This window comes from Eretmochelys imbricata, chromosome 8 (genome assembly GCF_965152235.1).
Source record: "Eretmochelys imbricata isolate rEreImb1 chromosome 8, rEreImb1.hap1, whole genome shotgun sequence".
Lineage (NCBI taxonomy): Eukaryota > Metazoa > Chordata > Testudines > Cheloniidae > Eretmochelys > Eretmochelys imbricata.
In genome coordinates, this window is record NC_135579.1 from 98134102 (window position 1) to 98161017 (window position 26916).

The 26916-nt window shown below is 41.0% G+C and overlaps 1 protein-coding gene and 1 long non-coding RNA gene across 5 annotated transcripts in view; one reads left to right on the forward strand and one right to left on the reverse strand.

The window, feature by feature from the left end:
- The window catches only part of OSBPL9 (oxysterol binding protein like 9), a 146754-nt gene that overhangs the window by 97246 nt on the left and 22592 nt on the right, over positions 1-26916 (reverse strand). For all 4 annotated transcript variants that reach the window (XM_077825428.1, XM_077825427.1, XM_077825426.1 and 1 more), the window contains exons 3-4: positions 25221-25299; positions 3128-3204 (exon numbers count right to left, since the gene is read on the reverse strand). In XM_077825428.1, the coding sequence (XP_077681554.1) occupies positions 3128-3204; positions 25221-25299 (156 nt within the window). The remainder of the gene's footprint in view (positions 1-3127; positions 3205-25220; positions 25300-26916) is intronic.
- On the forward strand, positions 15-8605 carry LOC144269633 (uncharacterized). Its single transcript, XR_013346961.1, has 2 exons — positions 15-643; positions 8232-8605. It is a non-coding gene; the product is annotated as an uncharacterized LOC144269633 (long non-coding RNA).

The window sequence follows — 26916 nt, forward strand, 5'->3', positions numbered from 1 at the left end:
CCCACCCCGGAGTGAGCGGCGGTTGGGGGGGGAGGGCGGAGATGGCCGCTCACCCCCTCCCCGGGGAGCCCCTCCCCCAAGAGGTGAGGTGACATCCGGCTCCCTCCAGGCTCCCGCTGCGATTGTGCGGGCAGCGGCCGGCGGCCCCGTCGGACTGAATCCGCGGGGGCTGCGGCTGAGAAGGCTCAAGGCGGAGGTCAGGCGCGTGTTCCCCGGCGGCGGCCAGTGACGGGGCAGCGCGAGCCGCCGCCTGAGCGAGCGGAATCCGCCCCGCGCCGCCCCCTCTGTTCTGCGAAGCCCCGTGACGCGGTGACACAAGGGCGGCCTGACTCCAGCGCATCGTGGGGCGGGCGGGGCTCGCTTTGGCTTGCCGCGCACCGTGCCGACAGGAGTCCGGCCTGGTCTGCCCACAACGGGCCCACGCGGCCGAGGCCTCCTCTCGCCCCCGGCCTGCTGCTTAGCTACCGCGTCTCCGGCTGTTTCCCGTTCAGATTGCGGCTGCTGTCCCCGCTCCCTGTGCTCGCCAATGGGGGCGGCGGCATCGGAATGCTCAGGGGCAACCACGGCTCCGAAACCAAGAGAGAGCCCCCCACACATCCCCCAAATTCTTAAGAAAACGACTATATAACTGTCCATACATGAGGTAAGCATGGGGGGGAGGAGAGAGACCCTAAATTGTGCATGTAACACAAGCAAGGGAGTAGGTAGGTCTTGAAAAACCACCCCAAAATGTGTTATAGAATGTATGGACAGCCCCCAACTCACTAGCGATACCTCAGGGCTTTGCCACAATAACAAATATGAGCTTTGGCTAGATTAAGATGTAAAGGTTTGTTAGATCTGGTAGCTACTTGGATCAAATTTAAACACACCACTTGAAATTCTGGTCAAGAAAAGGCCAACTTTACTTTAGCAAATGCTAAACTGGTGCAGTTGAAGTGCTTGATAAAATACAGCATGCCTTGTCTTGACCAGTTTTAGGAGGTGTTCCTTAGAACAAGCTTGCTAATATGATCTAACAAACCTTTAAGTCCTAGTCTAAACAAAAGGTTTAGAAAATCTCCTCTTCACTGACTTATATAGGTACCAGTCAAAACTAGTAGTCCTCTTAAAGCAGCAGCTCTCATGGTGGTTTTCAGTTGAAATAAAATGCTAACTTCTTAAAGGTTAGACTCAGAGGTAGTATGGTAGAAAAAATATTTAAGATGGGCTTTTCAGTGAAGTCAAAGGGAATTAGACATATCTCAACTCCCAATGAATTTGCCTGACACTCCATTAGACTCCAATGAAAGTCTCAGCTGTAATCACTATTTGAAATCTAAGGATTCAATCCTACAGGATTCATATGCAATCCCACAGCTGTTACCTATGCTGATACCAAGATATTTGAGGGTAGTTTAGAGAACTACTTCCAATACACTGGCAAGGAACAAGTTCTCCCAGACTCAAAGGAAAAAAGATTATATCTGAAGAGAAAAAGATTAAAAAGGCAAGGTGTATACATTATTTCCATATCACCTTGATATCTGCTCAACAACTCAGGTTAAAAGATGGAGCTGACAACACTGAAGTTCTTTGATCAAGAAGTCTAAATTGATGTTACGCTGGGCAGTCTTTAACAGTGTTTTATAGCATTTTAAAATTGGAAAGAAGGTTTTTGAAAAGATGACTGCTGAAAACAGACCACAGGTCCAAACAGGTATCCCTTTCAATACTTGCACTGGGGTGGGAAAGAGGGGAAATATTACATTGCACCTGGTTTCCTGACAGTCAAATAAATATTATATACACACACATCTTCCTTGTTAAAATGTTTAATATAATGATTTATCATTTTCTTACAAAAGCTTAGGCTCAAATAAATTGATTCATCTCTAAGGTGCCACTTTCGTTTTACTTATCTATATAATTTTAATTTGAAGGGCACTTTGAACAGGAGTGTAGTTTAATCAGAGTCAGATCTCAATATCCACTACTTCTGACACTTACAAGAAGTCTGCCAACAAAACAATGGCTAAATTTGGTAATGGGGGAGAAAAAAATCTATGGTAACACCCATTGTTTCATGTTCTCTGTGTATATAAATCTTCCCACTGTATTTTCCACTGAATGCATCCAATGAAGTGAGCTGTAGCTCACAAAAGCTTATGCTCAAATAAATTTGTTAGTCTCTAAGGTGCCACAAGTCCTCCTTTTCTTTTTGCGGATACAGATTAACATGGCTGCTACACTAAAATCTATCTTTTGATAGAGATTGAATATATTGTTCGTGTTTCACTGCCCTGCCACCCACCTCTCTAATTTTCTTGGACTATAAACACATACAGATAGAGACTGTATCTATTTCTGCATAGCACCTTCCCTTTCTCACATCTCACCAAATCACTGTCATCTTAATATTTTCTCCTCCTCCCTTGAGATTAAGGTTTTTAAGTAAATCCTTAGTACCTAACACAATAGCACTCTAATCACTGATGTATATGCATTGAGGAGGCACAGTCTAAACCTATTTTAAAATATTTATTATTTGTATTAAATTTTATATGTACTTTAGGAGGCCTAATAAGGGACCTGGGTGCCATTGTGCTAGGACAGTACAAATATAGTGAGAGAAAGTCCCTGCCCTAAGAACTTACAATCTTAGTAGACACAAAAAAGTGAAAGAAATGAAGCATTAGCCCCATTGTACAGATAAAGAATTCAGGCAAAGATTAAACAGCGTGCTTAAGTGTGGCACACAGGACGACTGTGAGAAAGCCAGGAATTGAGCCTAGATTTCCCCAAGACCCAGTCTAATACCTTCATTTTAAAGCCAGCCTACCTCTTTCAAAACCAAGAGAAAATTATTATTTCAGCGGAAGATAAACAACAAATCATAACTAATACAATAAACTACTCAAGATACAATCTAACAAGTCAGGAGACCTTGCCTAAATTTAGCTGGATACAAACAGTAACCTCAGGTACCAGGGCAGATATATCACTATGTACTGTATCTTGTACCATCAGATAATCAGCTGTTTACAAGCTACACTGGAATATTTGATATCAGAAGTTGGGTCAGTCAGTTTATTTAGTTACTCTGAAAATAAAGGAGCTTCAGGATCAAGAGTAAAGGTTAACTTACCTGAAGCTGAAGAGTATGACGGAGAATTGTTTCCTCTAAAGCATGAATCCACTTCTCTCTCTCATCAGCATCTCGAGCTGCAAAAAAAAATTTTCAATATTTTCTTAAAATCTGCCATTTTTTCAAGGTTTTTAGACTGAAAACCATGTTTTGTGTCCAGACTAAAACTTTTAAATTAAACCACACTACCTAAAATGGTTATCTAGAAGAGAATTCAGCAGCAGGTGAACTCTGATTTCAGTTTAGGAGTGGCTTACTTTGGTTTATGTTAAACTGATTAACTGACATTTTGATTTAGTTTAAGAGTATTCACACAGCTTTATACTTGAGTTTAAGATGGTTTAAAAACCACAACTTTAGTTAAATGAGTTCAAGTTTCTCATGTAAACAAGCCCTCAATGAAGAATCTGTACATACTTTTGCTGAACCAGATGCTTAGCTTCTCACTTCTATAAACTACATTTGACCAGCTATAGAGAATACACCAGGCTTTCCATTAAAATCTCAGCTCTTCAGGGTTTATAGTTTAGCTGTAAAAAAATCACTCCAGATTCAGATTAGCATATGCCATGTCAACATTAGTGCTATTTATGGAGAGTTAAATGGGGAGATTTTGAAAAATTGCCATTGCACATTTTAAGAGCAGTTCAGAGAGATTTTCTACCCTGATCAAGGTATTTTAAAATCTAACTACATGCTTCCATAAATCACATTTCTTGATCAGAAGGTGCACTTACCTATGCCTGTCAAATCAGTAGCATGTGATGAATTTTTAAAGGTCTAATCTTCTAGAGCCTTTGACAAATACTGTTTAAAACAATTCCTCTGCTTTACCGTTTTCTAGGGGACATGGTAAACATATGCCTTTTATTAAAGATTATTTACATGAGAACAGGATCTTTACTGTTTGAGTTCATCAGCTCCCATGAACATTCTTCATTAAATGGAATTAGTTAAATAAGACACATCCTAATCATTTCCACAGCAGCTATACATGGTATCACAAAGCTGTACAGTGCCTGGTGAGAAATAAGGTATTTTTTCCTATGTAAAATATATTACAATAAAAAAATGTAAAAACAGAAAATCTATGACATCAACAGACTTGTATCTTCACAGAATATATTTTTCAAATTTTTCTGAGTCACCAGAGGCTCCAACCTGTAATAAATTACTCCTAATTTTACTTCATTATGGATGTATCATAACTTAGACAAATAAAGAGAGCCTGATCTCTTTTTCAGTATCTTTCAATTTTAAAATAAAGCAATTATTATATTTATTAAGACAATCCTGTTTAAAAAATTTCTTCTATAGAACCAGGACTCATACAATAGCAAGGATATACACAAGATGATCCACCTATTCCTGTATCACACAGCTATAAAATTTTTATTGAGAAACAGAAACTAGGTTCAGGTGAAAATGGGTCATTTCGCAGGCCATGGTGATCAAGGAGGGGCAATATGAAATGCAAAATGATATGGCAGGGCTTTGCGGGCAGGAAAGAGATCCAGAAACTGACCGAGGGTTATCACTACTCTTTTCTTTACCCACTTTCTAATACTCTGTGTTTTTTCCAGTACAAAAGCTTCACTGTACTTTGCTAGCCTGAAAGAGTTCCTTGCTGGGGGTGGGCATGGATCAGTGTTCACATCACTCTCCCTGTCAGTACCCAAGCAAGCTAATGATCCAACCAGTGGACCAAATTCCATGATGAATCTTGGTCACGTGCCACCTGAGGCACGTTGTGCATACGCTAAAAAGTTCATTGCTGTGGTGGAATATCACAGCAACGGTACAGGAAGTGACAAGGACATTAGAAACTGGGTGAAGAAAAAAAGGTGATGGCCACTGGAGGCATTTAGTGAATTTGAGGGAGAAGAAGAGGAAGGAACACTGACTTCATGCCAATTACTACTCCCAATTGTTTCTAGTTCCTCATCCAATAAATAACACAAATAGTGCGCATGACGAATAAGACTACTTGAGGGAGCTTCCTGTTTACAAGGGAACAATCAAAGCGGACTAATTATACAAAGATTTTGGTCTTCAAAGTTTGATTGTGTATGGTATGCTTATTACTCAACTCAGAGTATATACTGAAACGTATTCTCCATCTCCACCTGTCCTCTCATTGCTTATATCCCTCTGACCTCTGTATCCACATGCCCACATCATGGCTGCTTCGACTTTCTGTCCTCCAATCCCACCTAAAAATCACAAGACTTGTAAGGGAGGAGTAGCGGAAGATGTTGGGGAGGAAGGTTTATTCAACCTATTCCATACAAACTGTATAAAGGAGTGCTTCCTTTGTCAAATATAAATTTTATTTAACATCAACGTTTAGAGAGGAGACAAGATGGGGCTGAGATATCAGAATTTGGATGCCTTGTTTCTTGCAATTATATGGACAGGGAATTCTGAGGCCCTCAGCCAATCAGTATAGAGATTTGCATGCTGTATTGTTACTAACATAGTCATGTTAAACAACACGCAACACACCCCTAGCCAAAGTGCAGGAAATTGCATAACTGAGAAATAAATGTACAGCAGATTGTCTTTTTAAAATCAGAGTTTGTATAGTGTCTAGCACAATGAAAAGCTGAAAGTTGCAGGGCAAAAGCAACAATAATAGATTCAGAGTTAAATATAAATTTGAAGTTCAATTTTGGTTTAAAAACTGGCTAATTACTGTACCTGCCTCAACTCTTTATCGACCTGTTGTGATATTAATCACATTTTCCTGTTTTTAAAAAAGTTTCTCTCCTCTGTTACTTTGTTATGGACCTACACGGGGAAACAAACTAAAGTATTGTCAAATGCACAAAGTACACACGTAATTACAGTAATTACAGTAATACTAGGTTTTACTTGCAACAATAGTAGGTAAATAAAATTCCTACAGGAATAATGTTTAAATTGGGTGGATGGACTTTTTTGATCTCTATACAGTGCTCTGGAAAACACAATAAATACAACTTCAATGTATAGGGAGGGCAAGCTAGTAGGGCTCTAGATGCCTTAAAAAAAAACAAAAACCCAAAAGGACTAGACAAAATGTTAGTCCAACAATAGATTGATTAAGTCCTTGCCTCTTCACCCACAGTCACCCTTTAAGGAGTCTGATTAAGTGAAAAGAGAGTGTTCAGAATACAGCAGTACAGTTTCAAAAGCTGAAAGTTTCAAAAGCTGTAACTTTCTAGTTTTCTCTTTTTAATTTAAATTCTTAGGTGTTTTAGACACACTATCATTATACATTTGCTTAATAAGCTAAAGCTTACAGAACTGGCTGGAGCTGCAACAACTCAGGCACACAGTTTCAATACATCCGGATGAATAGCAACGGGTATCCTGAAAAAGGTTCTAATGTTATTTTGTTTCTGTCCTTCAAAGGCAATCCTAGTCATTCTATACTTGGGTTTGATCATCAGATGCAATACAAAAATACTAATATATTTGAGTAGATAACTCAATCTCTGTCACTGGGTTTCTTCTGAATTAATTTAGAGAGAACAACTGAAAATGTACAAGAAAGCAAGCTTCTGCAGACAGCAGCAGAATGAATTGGACGCCCAAATAGATCATTTCCACCTTTGGTGTCAATGACTTCTGAAAAGTTCTCTAGAACTGTTGCACTATTATATGGTGATGGGAGCATATAAATACCTAGACAGAGGTGCTTGCATGTCAAATTCTGAAAGTAAGTGCTCAAAGGTTATTTCAGCTACCAAAAAAGGAATTTAAAGAAGGTAAATTCAACAGACTACCAGAAAGATAAGAACACAGCCTTAATGTTTGCTAAGGCCCATAGGACTACTATGATAATTGTATGGTTCAGCTTGTAGTTTATTGCTATAGCTGTCCACTTCGTTTACCAAGTGTTTTAGTGGCCTGGGTAGGCTGACCATCAGCTTCAGGTGAGCAGAATGAAAATAAATTTAAAAAAAAATTAGGTGAATGAAAGGAGTACATTTCCTTCCCCCAATTCTGTCACACCCCCCTCTGAAAGTTACTTCCTCAAATGTCTCCCCTCTCTCTTCTCACCCCCCCCAACCACCTTTTGGGGGGAGGAGGGGAGCTTTTGGTCAGAAACAAAGCATGGAAAATTTCAACACAAATAAAAATAATTTAAGAATTAAATAATTTTGTGAAACAGAAAAATCTGCATCATGCTAATAATGCCAGGGTATGCTGTGCATGCACAGTAGCCAGCTGCAAAAGCTGCCCTGCGGCTTGTATTATGGCCTGTTTGAAGACCATTCCAGTCTTTAGGAAGGGGCTACATTCCAAACCATCTGAGTATGTCTGCATGCTAACCACTAATATAGAGCAGAGTTCATACCATTTGAAGGGGGTAGGCGTGACACTGAGCCAGAACATGTTGAACAACTAGCAAGGTAAATGACCAAAATTCAACCTTTAAAGATATATTTTAAAAGTATATAAATGTTAGATATTTATAAGGAATGGCCCTAATTACCAAAGTCACGTTAGACAGACTACAGCAGTGGTTCCCAAACGTGTTCCACCACTTGTGCGGGGAAAGCCCCTGGTGGGCCGCGACAGTTTGTCTACCTGCCGCGTCTGCAGGTTTGGCCGATCACAGCTCCCAGTAGCCATGGTTCGCTGCTCCAGGCCAATCGGAGCTGCTGGAAGCAGTGCGGGCCGAGGGACATACTGGCCGCTGCTTCCAGCAGCTCCAATTAGCCTGGAGCAGCAAACCGCAGCCACTGGGAGCCACAATCAGCCGAACCTGCGGACACGGCAGGTAAACAAACTGGCCCGGCCCAGCCCGCCGGGAGCTTTCCCCGCGCAAGCGATGGAACAAGTTTGGGAACCACTAGACTAGAGCTTTGAAATGCAAACTGGTATTTTTAGAGAACTGGAAAAAGATACTAATTGTATTTGTGTTTACCTATTTCTTTTTAGATGTTATGTAACCAGTCAGTCTCTGGTACTATCTGCTATTGATTCAGAGCTCAAAAGGGAATATTAGCATTTAGATGAAACTTCATGGAAGTTTGTAGTAAATTTTCTGTGAACTAATTAATGGATAATTACTTTATGCTGATGAATGCAACTATTATCTGTATATACGTAGGAAACAGAGGTTTTACTTCAAAGTCACAATGCTCTTCACCTAAGGAATGCCTGCTGTCAAGAGGCTATCAATGTTTTGCCAGAGATCTATAAAAGAACTCTAAGGCCCTGATCCTGTTATCTCAGATCTGCTTAAGCTTGGTCAGTGGAAGCTTGAGACGCAAAACTGAGGTCTCCAGTGCCAGTCTGGATTACCCTATTTTTCATGGAAGAATTTATACAGACTCTGCATATGGACTTGCCTATTGGATTATAACCTATGGAACTGATTCTGAAAGAACTTTTTGCAACTCAGCAGCTCACCATCTCTAACGTGAAATTGACCTAAAAACTTTATAGACATGTTATATATGAATAATGATCTTTTAACCACAATACTCTCTCTTTTCTTTTTAAATAAAACTTAGTTAAGTTAATAAGAATTGGCTGTAAGCATGTATTTAGGTAAGTTCTGAAATATTCATTGACCTGGTGGGTAATGTATCCCATTGCTTGGGATTGGTAAAACTTTATATGTGATCAAAAAGATTTTCAGTAATCCTCATCATATTTGAGTGGCTGTCTGGGTGGGAGCCCCAGGTTGGATTGCTTTAAGGGAGTTGTGGTTTTGGCTTCTGGGACACCAGTAAGGTATAGTAGAAGCTGTTTTGTTGCTGGCTTGGTGAACCGAATCATTAGAATAACCACCAGTTTGGCGGATAGTCTGCCCCATTCTTTGCAGTTTGTCCTAATTAAGCAATCTCAGTGTGGCCCCTCCAGGCAACAAGGGTCACAATCTGTCTCTTATTTTAGTTAAATTGAATCTTTCCCTCCTCTTCCCCGACAGCACAGACAGATGAAGGGTGAGGGCTGCCCTATAATATGGAATGGCAAGAAGAATTTACTAATTGGGTCTGATCTAACATTAAGTGTTAATATGAAGAAGCTGTTGGGGACAGGTTTATAATGCAACAGAACTAAAAAGACAGCATTTCCAGCCTCCATGACCTCCAAACTAAGCAAACGGTTGCAAAACAGATTTAGTTTAATGCAACACACAAATGACTCAAAAAGAAAAAGGAGGACTTGTGGCACCTTAGAGATTAACAAATTTATTTATGCACAAATAAATTTGTTAGTCTCTAAGGTGCCACAAGTCCTCCTTTTCTTTTTGCGGATACAGACTAACACAGCTGCTACTCTGAAACACAAATTACTGTTCCATATACCTGACTAACAAGATCTGTTATGAAAAAAAGTATACCTTGAAGTCAGATGGCATAAGTCTAGTTTCAAAATATTATATCCTTCATTTTGACAGTAGCATATTGCTTAATTATATTTTTCCTAAGAAATGTCTCTGGTCCCACCCCAAGAATGAGATCCGATTGTCTGGCAGAGCAGGGATGTTTCACACAGTTTACACTTCTTAAACAAACCACTAGTGAATAACAGAGACGAGGTGGGTGAGGTAATATCCTTTATTAGGCCAACTTCTCTTGGTGAAAGAGAAGCTTTCAAGCCTACAGAGCTCTTCTTCAGGTCAAAGTTTCTCTTTCACTAACAGAAGTTGGTCCCAGGGCCGGCTCTAGGTTTTTTGCCACCCCAAGCAAAAGAAGTTTTGCTGCCACCCCTCCCCCCCGCCCTTTTTTTTTTTTTTTGGTTTTGCACTTTGCAATTTTGTTTTGGTTTGGGTTTTTTTGACTGTTTAAAATTTAAAAAAAATGAAAAGAGAATTTGTAGTTTGTTTTATTTCACTATTTCCTACTAGTGTATTCATTTAATTTTAACAATCACAATTACAAACAATTTGAGTTCATCTATTCACTGTAATGAAAAAACATTAGTCTTCCAGTGTGCCCAGTTTCTCATAAATTAAAAGAATTTATATGAACTGAATTTTTCTGGTTTTTATACTTGCATAGTCTTAATAATTCATTGAAATCTAAATTTTTTGCAATGGTACTTTCAACTGAAATTAATGAGAGTCCTGACAAACAATTTTGAGACATGGTGGACCTCAAATAATTTTTTAGTAATTTCAGTTTTGAGAAACCGTGCTCACCAGAAGCCACTGATACTGGTAATGTTAAAAGAATGTGTAATGCTATAGCAGTGTTTGGAGTGAGGTGCTCAGGACTGTACATACCGCCCATGGGCCCCAGCCTGATCTCAAACCCGGCCCACCCCCGCAGAGGGGACAGTAACCAACAGAGCAGCTGGGGGGTGGGTCAGCCGTGGGGAAGGGGGCAGACCAGGGGTGCCCGCCCAGCACCAAGCCACCCGGGGCAATGGGTCCTGTCCTGATTCCGGGCTCCGCTCAGGCTCCTCCACCGCTTGTGACACATGCGGCGGGGTGAGGAGGAGCAGCGTCGCCCTGCTCCCCCAGCGGCAGGGGGCCAGGGCTGGGCCCGCCCCCAGGCCGGGCCCCCCGCGCTGAGCTCACCGCCCTGCCCCACGCAGGGGCTCATTGGTTGACTGAGCGGGGCCAGGGGGAAAAATAAAGGATGGCCGGAATGCTGCCCCTGGAAATGTGCTGCCCCAAGCACGTACTTGCTTTGCTGGTGCCTTGAGCCAGTCCTGGTTGGTCCATTAAAATATATTACCTCACCCACCTCATCGCTCTAATATGGTGGAACCAACATGGCTACAACAATGCTACAAACACAAATGAATTATCAGCAGTGATATATATTGAACTTGTAATTCTTCTCATTCTTACCAATATTTCAAGTGTCTATGGAGTTTTTCAAATCCTTGTGTACTAAAGGACAGTCTTCAAATACAATGTGGTGGCCATCAGACCTCCTCCCTGAAAAAAAGATTACTCATTTCGTCGACAGTTAGGGCTTGTCTACACTGGCAATTAAAGCGCTGGAACTTTCTTTTTCAAGAGTGCGAAAAAACACACCCCTGAGCACAGCAAGTTGCAGCACTGTACAGCACCAATGTAAACAGTGCCCCAGCACCCCTTGTTGAGGTGGTTTTTTATATCCTTATTGAGGTTGTTTTTTTATATCCTGCGCCATCACCACACATTGGTCAGTGTAGACTAGCCCTTAAAATGAAGTGCAGTCAATGCCAAAAGATTTTAAGTAGCTCAAGGCATACCAGGACCCTCTGCCCAAGTTGTGTTTCTGTGATCACTTTACTCTAAAGCGTACAGCTAGGGTTGTTTGCTGACTCATCTTTCTGTTGTGGTGTCTCATATCCTCCAAATTGACACTGAAGCAGGATTACAGTGCTCAAGGTAATATGGTAAGATTTGCTAACTACTCCCTATAGGACTTGTACTCAAAACTAAGGATTTGTAAAACACAGAGAGATAAATTGGGATGGTTGGGCAGAAACTTAACAGCCACAGACAGTAAAGTTTATTCAGCAGCAAGGAACCTTTATAAATACAAACCAAACAACACAGTCCAAAGAATGAACAAACTTCCGCAAGACCAAGCATCAATCCAAACTTCAGAACCTTCCCTACATACACGCTCCTTCTCCTGTCCCTCCAGCAGCATTTCATATGCCTTTCCCTTTTCCAAGGGTGTTCAGTGGATGGGAAAGGAAAGATAGTGTTTCTTTGTGTGTACTGGGGACTCAGTAGTGACCCTGCACCCAGTCACAAAAACAGATACGCTTACAGCATGAAAAAAACACCCATGACTAGACTGTTGGTCAAAGTCACTCAGCTTCATATGAACTACAGCTGTAATTCAGGAATCACATCAATACTCTTGGTACTAAAATACTCTCCTCTACCATTGTAGATCCTGGAATTACTACAATGTGAAGATTATTTACTGGTGGTTTTAGTACCTACTGCCAATCAGCATCCTTATGAACCTATTGCCAACCAAGAGACCTACATACAGACACTTTCTAGCCAATAGTGACTCATCAGCCATCCGTCTGTTCAGTACCAACCTCTAAGAAAAGCTCAGATACTTCACTAGCATGCAATTTTCAGGAACAACAAGCAGAAAGGTTAAATATAATCTAATCAAAATGACTGTTGAGAGATTAAATGCAAGGAAAAGCTTCCTAACAGTAAGAGCAATTGTAGAATGGAACAACAGCCAAGAGGTCATTGAAGCACAATCTATGGAAACATTCAAAAAAGGATTAGCCAAACACTCAGAAGAACAATTTAGGGGAAAACCTGCACTAGATACTAAGTGGGAAATTGTAACTTCTGACCAATCTTTCTGGCAAGCAGGTTAGGTTTATTATGCACCTTTTGTTTTTAAGAGGGAAACTGACAAAAGATTTAAAGTATACAATTCTGACATCTTGTTATTTTAAGAAGTTTGTAGCACACACCACACCGTATTCATTCAACATGAGGAACAGTCCGGTAAGGTTTCGACATTGCAGATCAGGCTGAGCACGATAAAAACAAGTTAACAGTGTTGGGTACTTCCAGATGCAAAGCTGCCTCCTTCCCCGTGCCCTCCGCCCTTTTTTTTTTTTTTTTTTTTTTTAAGTTAGTTCTACTGTGCTGTTCATGGAGCAATAGTATCACCGGAAAGGTCAAATCAGAAATAGCATCAGGACCTAAGTTCCCTGTAAGCTGTGCAGCCGTGCGGCCAGGCAGCAGCTTATTTAGCACCGGACAGGCACTCAGGCAACCTATCTGGGAACCTGCATATCGTCCCCTGGACCCCAACCTGCCACAGCTGGGGCGCCCCTCCCCCAACTCAGTCTGAGGCCTGGCCCCAGGCTTGACCTGACCCCGGAGTGACCTGGACCCAGGCTGGGGCTGCAGCTGGGGGAGGGGCATCTATCCTGCAGCCCCAGCCCCAGCAGTAGGGATAGGCACCTCCTCCCCCCAACCCAGATGCTGCGGTGGGGAGTCTTCTCTCCCCGCCGTAGCCCCAGAGCACCCTCCTGCACCCCAAACCCCTCAGCCCCACCCCAGAGCGCACATCCCCCGCCGGAGCCCTCACACCTCTGCACCCCAATCCTCTGCCCCAACCCTAAGCCCCCTCCCACACTCCGAACCCCTCGGCCCAACCCCACCACATGAATTTTGTTATGTGTACCAATATGAAGGTGATGTGTCACACATCACCTCCATATTGGTGCATATAACAAAATTCATTCCGCACATGGGTGGGAAAAATTAGAAGGAACAGCGATCAGGACATCCATGTGAAAAAGATGCATCACCTATTTAAAATTTGAAGTGTGAATTCAGTTGCTTATAAACGTCTCTTCACATTTTAGACTAGAGACGGAAAATGAATATGCTCTAAGAACCCTATCCAGTGTGTAAAGATATACTATGGTCATAGTCCAACTGATTAACCTGAGAGTTGTGCAGACTGACTAAGCTCAGCATACACAGACTGTCAACTAGGCACAAAAATACAGACAAAATTAGACTGTGAGGTAGTTCAGCGATTATGATCAATTTGCTGGTCTCATTTTTAAAATAATCCATGACAGATATTAATTACATTTTTTCCACTAAGATTTGCTAGTGAAGTTTGTACATAAAATCTGGTAAATCTACCCTCAGAGTCCTGATTACTTCAGTGAACAAAATTGAGTCTATCATAATAGTTGAAACATATCACATTTACCATGAGTAGCTCAATGAAGCGTTCTTCAACTCATTAGCAATAGAGCTGATATTGGATGTAACAGATTAGGATTTGTTCCAATATGTTCAGCCTTTTCAGCATATGCCTCATTTCTATCAACAGTACATCCATAGGAAGTTACATATGTAATCTATTATGACATCTCAGGTGTGTCAAAGGGTATGTCTACAGAGCAAAGAAAAACCCATGGCTGGCCAGTGCCAGCCGACTTGGGCTTGTGGGGCTTGAGCTGCAGGGCTGTTTCATTGCTATATAGACTTCCAGGCTCGGGCTGGAACCCAGACTCTAAGACCCTGCAAGGTCGGAGGGCCACAGAGCCCAGGCTCCAGCTCAAGCCTAGAAGTCCACACAGTAATGAAACAACCCCAAGGCCAGTGAGCCTGAGTTGGTTGGCCTGGGCCCAGTTGCAGGTTTTTCTTTGATGTGCAGACATAACCTTTGATACAGCCTCGGAACACTGAAGGACTGTGATTCACTATCTATGACTAGAGTAGATGGACACATACAAAATATGTAGTGACATGCAATTACAAATGTAAGTAATATCATAGCATCACAAGTTTTCTGAAGACAAATCATAAATATGGAGCGCAAGTGCACTGAGAGATCACTAAAAACCCACAAAACTTTAGAGCCTATTTTAAAAGTTGCCCTTTTTTTCCTCTTTATGTATTAAGTCAATCTGAAATTCACTCTCTGCCATTTCCTCTCATCTCACAGGGGAGAGATGAAGAAGAAAGGAAAATTAAGCTAGAAGGTAAATTGTACAGCCACTCTAACAGGAGAAATAGTAAAGGGAGAGAAAAAACTGAAAAACCAAGAAAGAAAACCTGTAATCAGAAACCATGATCTTTGTCAATCCAAAACAGGAGAGGCTGTCTCAGCACTGATTCAGCCAGGCATCATGAAATTCAGGCATAACAAGGGCTGAGTCAGACACAAGAAGGGAATACAAAGAAGAGAAGTCTGGTTTTTGTTTGATGAAGTTAGATAGATGATAAAAAGGAGATAAAGAAGGGGTCACATTTCTTTTGGTATATGAATGCTCTCAACCAGTATCCTTTTCCATACTGCAGAATGATTCAGTAGTTTCATCTTCAGAGTCACCATTGTATTCTAGTACTTTGTTTACTCTGTCAGTGAAAAGAGATGATGTATATTTATATAAACATGTATGTGGAATGTGAAAGTATTCCACAACAGATTACTCTTCCGAGCAAAGGCTCGATGGCATCCAAAGGCGAGACATAAATATGTTCAACATGTCTTCTAGTTTACACAGCACTAAAAGCTAGCATTTCTAGGTCATACAGAGCAGTACATGAGAACACACTGCACAAACCCACCATCTCAAAATTAGCATCCCTGTAAAAAAGCAGCAGCACAGGAATATGAAAAGGAAAAACTAGAGAATCAGTTCTAAAAAAAAAATCACTGTTATAAAAACACACATTGTCTCTTAGGGAGAAATGCAAGTCTTATTTTCATTCATTTTGACCTACTTACCAATAGGCTGATCTGTCTGTAAGGAATGCAGTCTCCCTAACCAGGAGAAAAAGTCCATCCCACCCACTGAGACAATGGGGCTAATTATTCATTCTTTATTCAGGCAAAACTCCCACAGACTTTATGAGAGTTCCTGCATTCTTTACTCTAGCAATATCAAGCCCTATGCACTATGTTTATTTTAAACATAGCCGAACTGTTGGTGTGAAAATCAGCTCCACTGAAGTCAGTGGTAAAACTCCCACTGACTTCAGTGGGGAAAGTATTTCACACTCAGTGCCAGGTAAAGTGGGAAAAACGTCAGACCTCACTGTAGTAACACCAAAAGGGCTATTTCATGGCTATGACATCCTAGGGAGAAGACTCTTTAAATTGGGAGGAAGACATTTTAACCATAGAACTGCAGCATGCAAAATGAACTGAAGTTAATATATGACAGTTCCACTGCTCTCTCTCCAGTCAGCTCCCTTTCCTTGCCTATAGTCAGGCTGAGGATATTCAGTCTTCTTACCTCCTAGGCTTTTAGTCAAGGCAAACAAATTCCATACATCTGCTTGGACAGAGTATAGCAAGAGTGAAGTTAAGCTGTTTCTGCCATCAGTTAAGCAGAGGGCAGGTGAAGGATACAGAAAAGGTAAAGCTACTAGGGCTGTCAATTAAAAAAAATAATCGTGATTAATTGCAATTAATGGCACTATTAAAGAATAATAGAATACAATTTAAATATTTTTGGATGTTTTCTACATTTTCAAATATATTGATTTCCATTACCACATAGAATATGAAGTGTACAGTGCTCACTTTATATGATTATTATAACAAATATTTGCACAGTAAAAAACAAAATAGTATTTTTCAGTTCCCCCATTACAAGTACAGTAGCGCAATCTCTTTATCATGCAAGTTGAACTTACAAGTGTAGAATTATGTACAAAAAACCTGCATTTAAAAATAAAGCAATATAAAACTTTAGAGCCTACAAGTCCAATCAGTCCTACTTCTTTTTCAGCCAATCACTCAGACAAACATGTTTGTTTACACTTGCAGGAGATAATGCTGCTCACTTCTTATTTACAATGTCACCTGAAAGTGAAAACAGCTATTCTCATGACACTGCTGTAGCCAGCATCGCAAGATATTTACATGCCAGATGTGCTAAAGATTCATATGTCCCTTCATGCTTCAACCACCATTCCAGGGGACATGTGTCCATGCTGATGATGGCTTCTGCTCGATAATAATCCAAAGCAGTGCAGACTGACACGTTCATTTTCATTATCTGAGTCAGATGCCACCAGCAGAAGGCTGATTTTCTTTTTTGGTGGTTTGGGTTCTGTAGTTTCCGCATCGGACTGTTGCTCTTTTAAAACTTCTGAAAGCATGCTCCATACCTCGTCCCTCTCAGATTCTGGAAGACACTTCAGATTCTTAAATCTTGGGTTGAGTGCTGTAGCTATCTTTAGAAATCACTCTCCTTACAGGTTCTCACCCCCCCGGAAACCTGGATTTGTGCTGGAAATGGCCCAACTTGATTATCATACATTGTAAGGAGAGTGATCACTTTAGATAAGCTATTACCAGCAGGAGAGTGGGGTGGGAGGAGGTATTTTTTCATGCTTTGTGTGTATATAAGATCTTCTAAACTTTCCACAGTATGCATCCGATGAAGTGAGCTGTAGCTCACGAAAGCTTATGCTCAAATAAATTGGTTAGTCTCTAAGGTGCCACAAGTACTCCTTTTCTTTTTGCGAATACAGACTAACACGGCTGTTACTCTGAAACCAAAACAAATAGGTTGTACTAAGCCCATTCAATCCTGAAGTTTTTAATAAAAGCTGCTCAAAGTGAAAAAGAAGGGAGTTAGGGGGATGCCAACAATATTTAGTGTTAAGTAATGCAAACTGCACCATATGCACCCTTCTCTGATACCACCACAGAGACAGAATTTTACCAAAATATTCTGCCACTGTTAGAAGTTCATCCAAAAAGGTATTTAGAAGTTGTAGAAGCCTGTAAAAAAAGCTTTTCATTCAGAAAAACCTTCTCTACCAGTATTATAGTGTAATTAGTATAACCTTATACAGCCCTGTCTACATTACAGACCTTTGCAATTAAAAATCACAGCAGAGAAACAGTCAAAATATCTAGGAGAAAGCTTCAAATAGATAGAGGTCTCTGACATCAAGATAAGACTTGTGAACATCTTGGTTGAATTTCTAGACTGAATTCACAGAAAGAGGTTGTTTACTTGGTACAGTAACTGGAATTTGAGATTTTTGCCAATATGGGTACTCCATTTCAAGATGTGCATGCACCAGTGCACTCTGGATCAGATTTTCCATCAGCCATGTCCACAGGTCCGCACCCTACACATTCTTGTGCTCTGATGTGAGCATATTTAGGGGAGGGTGGACTCACTGATGCTCCACTTCCTTCTTAACCATGAAATCCAGTCAAAGACTCTGAGGCAGAGGGGAAGGAGGATGGATAGTGGAGTATCCATAGGGACAAAACATCTGGAAGAATTCCAGTCACTTGTACAAGGTAAAAAACCTCTCCTTCTTTAGTTATTATCCCTGTGGGTGCTCCACTTCAGGAGATTCCAGAGCAATACAGAGCAGAGTGTGGAGGCAGCAGATTCAGTACGCACTACAGAACTTCACTCAAAGCTGTCTCGGCTCTGGAAACAGGCATGAGAGCATAGCATTTGGAAGATGTGTGCACTAGAGACGAGGTGGTAGCCTTGCAGATATAATACATTGCTGCTCTGTTGCCTACCATTATTCTGACCGAGTGGCCCCTGACATGGTGGGGTAGGAAGTGATGGCAAGCATAACAAGTCACCCTAAGCTTTAATACATTGATGTAGAGGGTCACCTCCTGCAGCGACCATTTACCCCAAGCTATGAAGTCCTGAATGCACGTGCCCTAGCTTAGTAGGGATGCATCCGTGGTGATGGTCTTTGTGAGGGAAGGTTGCAAGAATGGCACTCCTACACAGACCTCTTGGGGAGCTTTTCACCAACTGAAAGTGTGGAGGACCCTCTGAAGTATAGACATCCATTTGGACTGACTGATTGTTGGGGATGTAGACTGTCCTCAGCCAGGCTTGAAGATACTGAGAGCAGAGTCTTGCTAAGGGTGTAACAAATGTGTAGGCTGCCATATAGCCCAGCGGTTGAAGACAAGCCCTTCTGTGATTTGTGGGTTTTGGTCTGCTGTAGAGATGAAGCTGAACATTGTGGTGAACCTATCCATGGGCAAGTATGCTCTGGTGGAGGAGTCCAGAGCAGCTCCAATGAGGTCTGTTCATTGTGTGGGTATAAGTATAGACTTTTCCACTTTGCACCGAGATGCACTGGACAGAAAAGGGAGCAGTGAGAAGGGAGAAAAATGAGCGTACAGCATTGGCTGCCTGCTCAGACGTTCTGGGAGTAGCCTCTAGAACTAGGAAGAGGAGCTGAAGAGGAAGCCTGCTCACCGCCTGCAGCCTTATTTATGAACCACACTTCACCTACCATGAAGGGGCAAACATGCAACTGCCACTCCAGATTAACAGAAGCAGGCCAGAAGACTCCAGAACAACATAAACCATGCTCAGGCCCATTCCTCCTCCCCTTCTCTGTGCACACACGTGCCTGTCATTGCTGCCATTTCAGCTCTGCTCCTGCTGGTAAAAGTCTCATAGAGGACACTAGCAGGGTATGAGTCATAGAACTGAGCAGCAACAACAGTAAAAGTCGCTACATACAAGGTATAAATGCTAGAAAAATAAGGTCTCTAATCTGGTAACTTTTAACAGTGAGGGTAATTAACCATTAGAACAATTTACCAAGGATCGTGATGGATTCTCCATCACTGGCAATATTTAAATCAAGATTGGATGTTTTAGTAAAAAGACATGCTCTAAGAATTATTTTGGGAAAACTATATGATCTGTGTTCCATAGGAAGTGAGACTAGATGGTCCTTTCTGACCTTGTAATCTATGAATCTTCCAGCTGCAGCCATTTTGTGTGTTATTTTGTCCTCTGGGCCCTTATCCTTAATATGTCACCTCTACTGCTATAATCAACTAAGGAAGCCCCAAAGGAAGAGCCCTGCATGAGAATCTAGAGAAGACGGCAGAAGCTGGGTGAGAAGCCAAGCCATGGAAACGTAAGAGAGGTAGGTGAGAATGTACAGCTCCCTCCCCCAGGATAGAATGTGCTTGGGCCAGAGAATCTCCTCTCGGCCCCCTCTTGGTTTGCTGAGCTTTTCATAGAATATCAGGGTTGGATGGGACCTCAGGAGGTCATCTAGTCCAACCCCCTGCTCAAAGCAGGACCAATCCCCAATTTTTGCCCCAGATCCCTAAAGGGCCCCCTCAAGGATTCAACTGACAACCCTAGGTTTAGCAGGCCAATGCTCAAACACCTGAGCTATCCCTCCCCCCCCAAAGAGATGCTGACCATCTCTCCTGAACCAGGCTGCTGGGGTTGCCTCTTCTACTATCCAAGCTTCTTGCTGGTCCTTCCAGGACCCCCTCCCTCCATTTGCAAGGACTGGCCTCTCCTCCCACTGTCAGAAGCTCTCAGGCACTCAACCCTCCAGGGCTCTGAGCCCACCCTTTCACCCTGCCCTTACTTGCTGGTGCTTCAAGCCGCCACATTAACACTGGCTATATGTGCCCCATCCACCAATTGCTGGTGTTGCGTGCTCTTCCCATGAACTGAGACTATAAGTCCCCACCAGCACAAATGTTTATTAGGGCCCATAGCCTCACCCCATACTAAAGAAGTACTCTTCCCCTATGCACTAGGACTCTGTGCCTGGCTATCCACTCCCTTTACCTTCCAAACTGTGACTGCAGGCAGCCAGGAAAGGAACTGATTGGCGGGGAGGCAGTAATCTGCTTTCCCATCTCTCAGTGCACCTACAGAAGTAGAAGATGTGCACAGGTGCATTTATGCTTCCTTCTCATGGCAACATTGTGACACTTTGTTGAGGGAGGGATGGGAGAAGAAGAGGTTAAGCCCTGCTGTTTTCCATGGCTAGCTGCCAGAGAGCAAGAGCTACCTCAAGTCCAGCTCAGATCAATATACAGGACCATCTCTGATCTCTCAGCCCTTTATTTACACAGCAGCAGTGAAGCATGGCTGGCAAATACCTGCTATGAAACGATGATGCCCCCTTAGATCCACTTTCAAACAAAACATTTTCAGACGGAAGTGAGAGTGTGTCAAGTCGATGGTATCTTTTCCAAGTTAAAAAAAATCCACAATTCATTCATAAACCCACCAAAAAAAACTCAACCCCCGCCACCACCCACAGCGCGATTGCAAGTTGCAGCAGACATCAAGTCACATATTAAGAAGGCAAGACTGCACCTGGAACACTGTGTTCTGTTCATTAGATTTGTTTCCAAAACACTAACAATCTACAGGGCATTAAACGGAACAAAGTGATGGAAGGGGATGAAAGATTGACTTTCCAAAAGAAAAAAAAACTAAGTATGTATAGCTTGGCTAAGTGATGAGCTAAATGTGTGGTGGGCAGAGGAAAAACATTCTGCAAGTATTTCAAGGGTCTGAACACTTAGGGCTTGTCTACCCTTGAAATGCTACCACGACAAAGCTGCAGTACCCTAGCGCTTCAGCGTAGATACTACCTATGCTGACAAGAAGGGTCCTCATCAGTGTGGGTAAGCCACTTCCCCAAGAGGCGGTAGTTAAGCTGACTTTCACAGATATCCTGAACAAACCTGGGCCTGATCCAAAGCTCATGGAAGTAAACGGGAGTCTTCCTCTTTACTTCAGTGGGCTTTGGTTAAGGCCCTAGAACAGGTCATACTGTAGGGCCAAATGATGCCTCATTCAAGCAGAGAAGGGATGAGCTAGATTACTTTTAAGTCTTTTCCCATCTAGTTTCCCACCCCAAAGTAAATAGATGGAATGTGCAATAACACTTACTGAGAAAAAGAAGAAAGGAGCAGAACTCTGGAGTAGGAAAGTGGAAATCTACTGTTAAGTAAGTGCCTTGACAAAGTCAAATTTAACTGAAAATAAATCTATCCTGTGGCAAACATTTATTCCACTGACGTTCTTCTTTTAGACCAAGTGATCAAAAAACATTACTTACTGCTCTTTGGCCTGACTGATGTTGATGCAATCATAACAGTTGCTTATTGAACGATTTTTGAAAGCCTGTATTTCCCTTCCATTAAAGAACATGGATGCTCCAAGCTTAACCCAATCAGAAGACAGATAAAGTTTTACATCACTGTTCTGTAATTGAATGATTGGTTGTTTTTGACTGGCTGAAGGTTTTATATTTAAATCAGTTTACTGGGGACACCGATCCAGGAATTAAGTTATCTGACCTTGTATCACGTGGTATAAATTACTGACGTCAGGCAAGGTACAGTAAGCAACAATTCTTATATTGGATAAGTTGCATAGTGATCTATGGGGCAAAACCCAACAAATTTGTCCTGAGGATGGTTAGATTTATACTCAGGGCTATGTGATTTACAGAATGCCCCTATGTTAAAGCCATGATGTGTGGAGCCCTGAGCTGTTGGAAAGAACAGACAAAGACACTAGGATGACTTTCAGTATGGTCCTGCTGTTGGAGGTTGGGATGGGGTCATCACAGAATTTATTGTTCCTCCCTCTAGTCCCAGTGCTGAAGAGGAAAATATTGACAGACCATGATTTACAAAGCTTTCAAGTACCCTTTCCATCAGACACAAAGCAGCCACTTGCTTTTTGTGTGCTCCAAAACCAGACCTGAAACTGGCTAATCCTAGAGTGCCTTATGATTTAAGTAACTGACCAGTTTCCAGCACTCAGATAGTCACTAACGAGTGCTGTGGAAAAGATCTATGGCTGTCAGAAGCCGCCAGGTTGGGAGTCTTAGCAGGAGCCAGTGCCCAGCTAACCACTGCCAGGATTCAAAAATGTTTTAACATCTCCCTTTGGTTTCAACTGGAGTTGCTAGATGCTTATAGCACTTTTGAAAATCTGGTCCAACACACACAAAACACATGTACACACACGTAACGCGGGAAGGCAACATCCACATGACAAATTGATCAAAGGGCTCTGCAATTTATCATGCATCTTTGACTGTCTCACCTGCCTTCTACCCTTTCACCTCCCTCTCTAGATATTTTAACTTTCCAAAACACAGGTAGAGCTTGAAACAGATACCATATTACAAACTAAAAGTCAGCCTGTCCGGTCGGAAAACAAAAACAAAAAAAAAAGAGTTTCATCCTCCTTCCCCCAAATGTGGAATTCCATATAATACATCAAAAAAACTGCACCTAAAGCACAGGATGGGAAAGATCAGCCCTGGGCCACTGTTGGTATTTCTACACCTAACTGACCTTTACACTGAGGGTGCTTTTAATTCAGGGCCAAAAGGGGGGGGGGAAGGGGAGAGAGAACCTGTCCCATCGATAATGGGAGATTCCCAATGGGACTCCAAATTACTGGATTTTAAAATCACGAACCGTTTAGGTTTAGAAAATATTTTAGACTTTTTACATATATGTTTTATATTTACTACTTTCTCTTCCTCTTTCCCTTCTCAATTCAACTCCAGCTGATTTGGGCACATAACTGTATTGTCTTTATAGGTGGAAGAATAAAGATCTCCCCTCATTTTTTTTTTAATATATAGAAAATACAAGACATTCCTAGAGTAGCTCTTCTGTAGCATGTGGGGTTTTTATTTAAAAGGTCACTACAAATACTGATAGTGTGCATCTTACAGAATAAATTCTTGCTAAGCAATGCGTTCATGTATTACATATACATACATTCATATAAAATCTGATTGTATTAAAGGTTTTATCAGAACTCATTTAGAAAAATCTGCATAACTCAGTCATGGCTTCACCACTCAGGAGTGATGCAATCATCCCAAATTCATTCCCAATAAAACCTTTATGCCATAATAGTCCAGGCATTACACAATTTATGTTTTATAGGATATGTAAAACCTTTAAAAATATAACTTTTAAAAAAGAAAACTTCCATAAGTCTAAATTTGTTTTACATTGTAACCTCATAGCATTTCAATTTTTACTGTAAATTTAAAATGCAGAGTCAGCAATGTACATTGATATTTTTTCCTAACATTAGTACAATTTGCTGGCTATAGGCCAAGTTACAGACTTCAGCGAATTAATGTAAGCACCTTTAAAAAGTGGTTCTAATAGAGAAATTGCTGTATTGGACATAGATCCTAAATTAGAAAACAAACAAGCAAGATAACAGTTTAAAATGTACACATATTTTTTAACATCTTAACGTTCTAAAGCATGGATATCTATCTACCTGAATATGATTGACAGAATTAGTACTTATGGAGGAATTGTTTAAGTATCCTACCAAATATAGTTTATTATAAGCAAGACTAATATTTGTATCAAATGACTGTCTTCTCTCGAGAGGTTTTGGTCCCCTTCCATAGGGAAACAATACAGCAGATGAGGAACTACAACAAGAGGAAACTGCACAAGAGGTATTTCCTTCGGAACTGAAAACAAGAGAATTCCAGGTTTCACCCTTTACCTGCATCAAACTCTCATACAGAAATATTTATAAATATTTAGCTCTGTAGCATTGAAGACCAGTGTTTTGTATTCAGTTGTCTACATTAGAAATTAGCTTACCTTTGTGTTTTATCAGCTATCCTTGAGAACAGAGGAGTTAAGTGTTGCTGTCAGCAGAGCTTTATAAAGCTTAATGCAGTGAAGCTAGAGTACAGCCATATCATTTAGGAGGTACTGTAGCATAGGAAATACATGCCAATGAAAAACATGGTGCATGACTAATGTTTATCATTAGATATTATAGAAATACATTCTCAAATACTGCCCGTATTTCACCTGAATTCAAAATGCACGCTGATTTTGAAATATTAATTTGCAAATCTATACAGCACAATGAAGGTTATAGATCTATTCTAATTTTATACAAATGTAAATGCTGACTGTCACATTCACAGCCCTGAAAGATTTACTTAAAACTTTCCAACTCCATAAGACAGTTATAAATAAAATTCTTCCCTCACTCTACATTTCAGAGAAGCAGTGGGGGTGGGGGAGTACAGGGAGAAGGACAAATAGATGTTAATTGAAGGTTTTAACTCAAGAGAGAACTACATGATTTTAACCGTACGACAGGAGAAAAGAGGTACTTTAGAACAAAATGTCATGACACCGTTTACCAATGCTGTGGTTAAAGATATTTAAGGGTTCTGTAGCAACCATAATGAGAACGATTATACAGTACCTTACCCTTTCTACTGGTGAACCATAGCATGCAATGACGAAACATAGCAGTGGCAGATGGCATTGGAGTTAGTAAATATGATTAAAAGGATAAGAGCAGAGAAATGGTGATTGGCAGACAACACACAGAAATGCAGATGAAATGAATGCAAACTTGCAGCTCTTGAAGCAAAGATCCATCTTTAAGCCAAATGTTGCCTCTAGTCTCCTCAAAACTGAGTTTCAAATCCAAATGAACACAAATTGCAACCTTCACACAGGTCTTGTGACTCTTCATGCAGAAAGGCTTAATCATATATCCTGACACTGAAGATTGACAATGTTTTGCCAACACTACCCATCAGCAGAAACCCATTATGACTGATTTAGCCTTTAAATTTTTAATCCCCAAATCCTGCCAAAGATACAGTCTTTTCTAGCACATATGTATCTACTGCAGATATAAATCCCTGCCTAACCTTGCAGCACCTCTGGATCCAGAATGTTCCCAGGGTGCTCATTCATGCAGTTCAGTAGCCAAACATTTAAGATCATCCATCAAACACCAAAACAGGAAGATAGATAGTCGCAGTCGGATCTATTGCAAGAAAAAAGAACCTCATCTTTCAGCTCACCCTGGAAATGGAAGGTTTTCTGATCAACAGTTATTGTGAAGGTGCTGTCGTCCTCATCGTCTATACCAATCACAGCTCCCTGTGAAACAAAGAGCAAAAATCCTGATAAGGAAGCAGTGACATCAGCAGCACACACTATCACTACACTACCAGAATGTAAAAAGCATTGACAAAATTGGAAGTAACCAGGATACTGCAAAGAGGAGGGGGGGAAAGGAAGATTTACTGTCTGTATTTAAGTATAAGAATTAAACCAGATACTTGGTGAAAAGACTGCACCTTGGTTGTAGAAAAAACCAATGGCTATTTCTACAAAGGCTTCATAATTTTCTAAATAAGTGTATACATATTTTGTTTTTGAGATAGACTTAGCATTTACCACAGAACCATTATAAAGCAAATAGTACTCTATTTTGTATTGCACACCAAGAAAAGTAATGAATATCGTTAACACTATCATGTATGAAACAATAATAGTTTTCAATACATAATCAAATGAAATCTCTCAGGAGATCTTATTCAGTCTCTAAACAAGATAAATAGTCAGTCATTAGTATATTCTACTAGTACTGTAGTGGTTAACTTTTGCCTTTGTTTTCTCATGTGCTGAGTTACTAGAAGGAATAGACAGATATTTTAAATGTATATATACTCAAGTGTTCATTTCCACATTTGTTCACAGAAAAACAATTATATATGCCTGACAGAGGATGACAATAAGGAACATTCCAGTACATTCAGCATCCAGTTCAAAAGGCTTTTAACTCATCCATGGATTTACTCCAACCTCTATTCTCCTTCCTCAAGTCATCTAGAATAACCTTCCTCTCTGCCCTATCCTTACAATTACACCCCATGCAAAAGCCTTCTCCTGTGCAGCACATAAGTCTGAAACTATCTAGGTTTCTGCCTCACACAGTCTCTCTCATTTTAAGTAGCAACTGAAGACATCTTTTCTGCCCTATCTATACTTAATTTCTCTATTACTCATTAGATCTGATTTTAACACTAAAACAGAAATACAGTTTATATGAAACCTGGTAATACAAAATGTTATTTTGTATGACGAGATCTCTTTTCCTTCTCCTGAAACACACAATATTGATAGAAATAGCTGTGCTTAAAATATTCTGAAAAAGCAGACAGAGGTTCTTACAAGCTTCTTCGATGTACAGCCCAAATACCGTCACCTCAAGGACAGAATTACCCCAACACTACCTTTGCCTGAAAGTCTGAAGAAGCCAGCTATTTGTTTTAAATTACTTAATAAGCCAGTGAAACCTGGATTCACTGGAGCATTCAGCAAACCTCAATGTGCAGAGATCACGTTACCTACATGTTTGCAGCAAGTTAATCTCACACTACATCATTCACATAAAACGTGTTCACTCTTGCCTGACAGCTCAGCAAACTGAGTTTCCACTTTGAAGTTTGCAGTGTTGTTGAAGACATGTTGGTCCTAGGATATTAGGGAGAGACCAGGTGGGTGAGATAATATCTTTTATTTGACCAACTTCTGTTGGCGAAAATGACAAGCTTTTGAGCTAAACAGAACTCTTCCTCAAATCTGGAAAAGGGCCTGATCCACACTAAAAAGTTATATCTGGGTCAGCCTATCCTTCAGGGATATGAAAAATCCACACGTCCTGAGCAGCGTAGCCAACCTCCGGCGTAGATAGTACTAGGTTGATGGAAG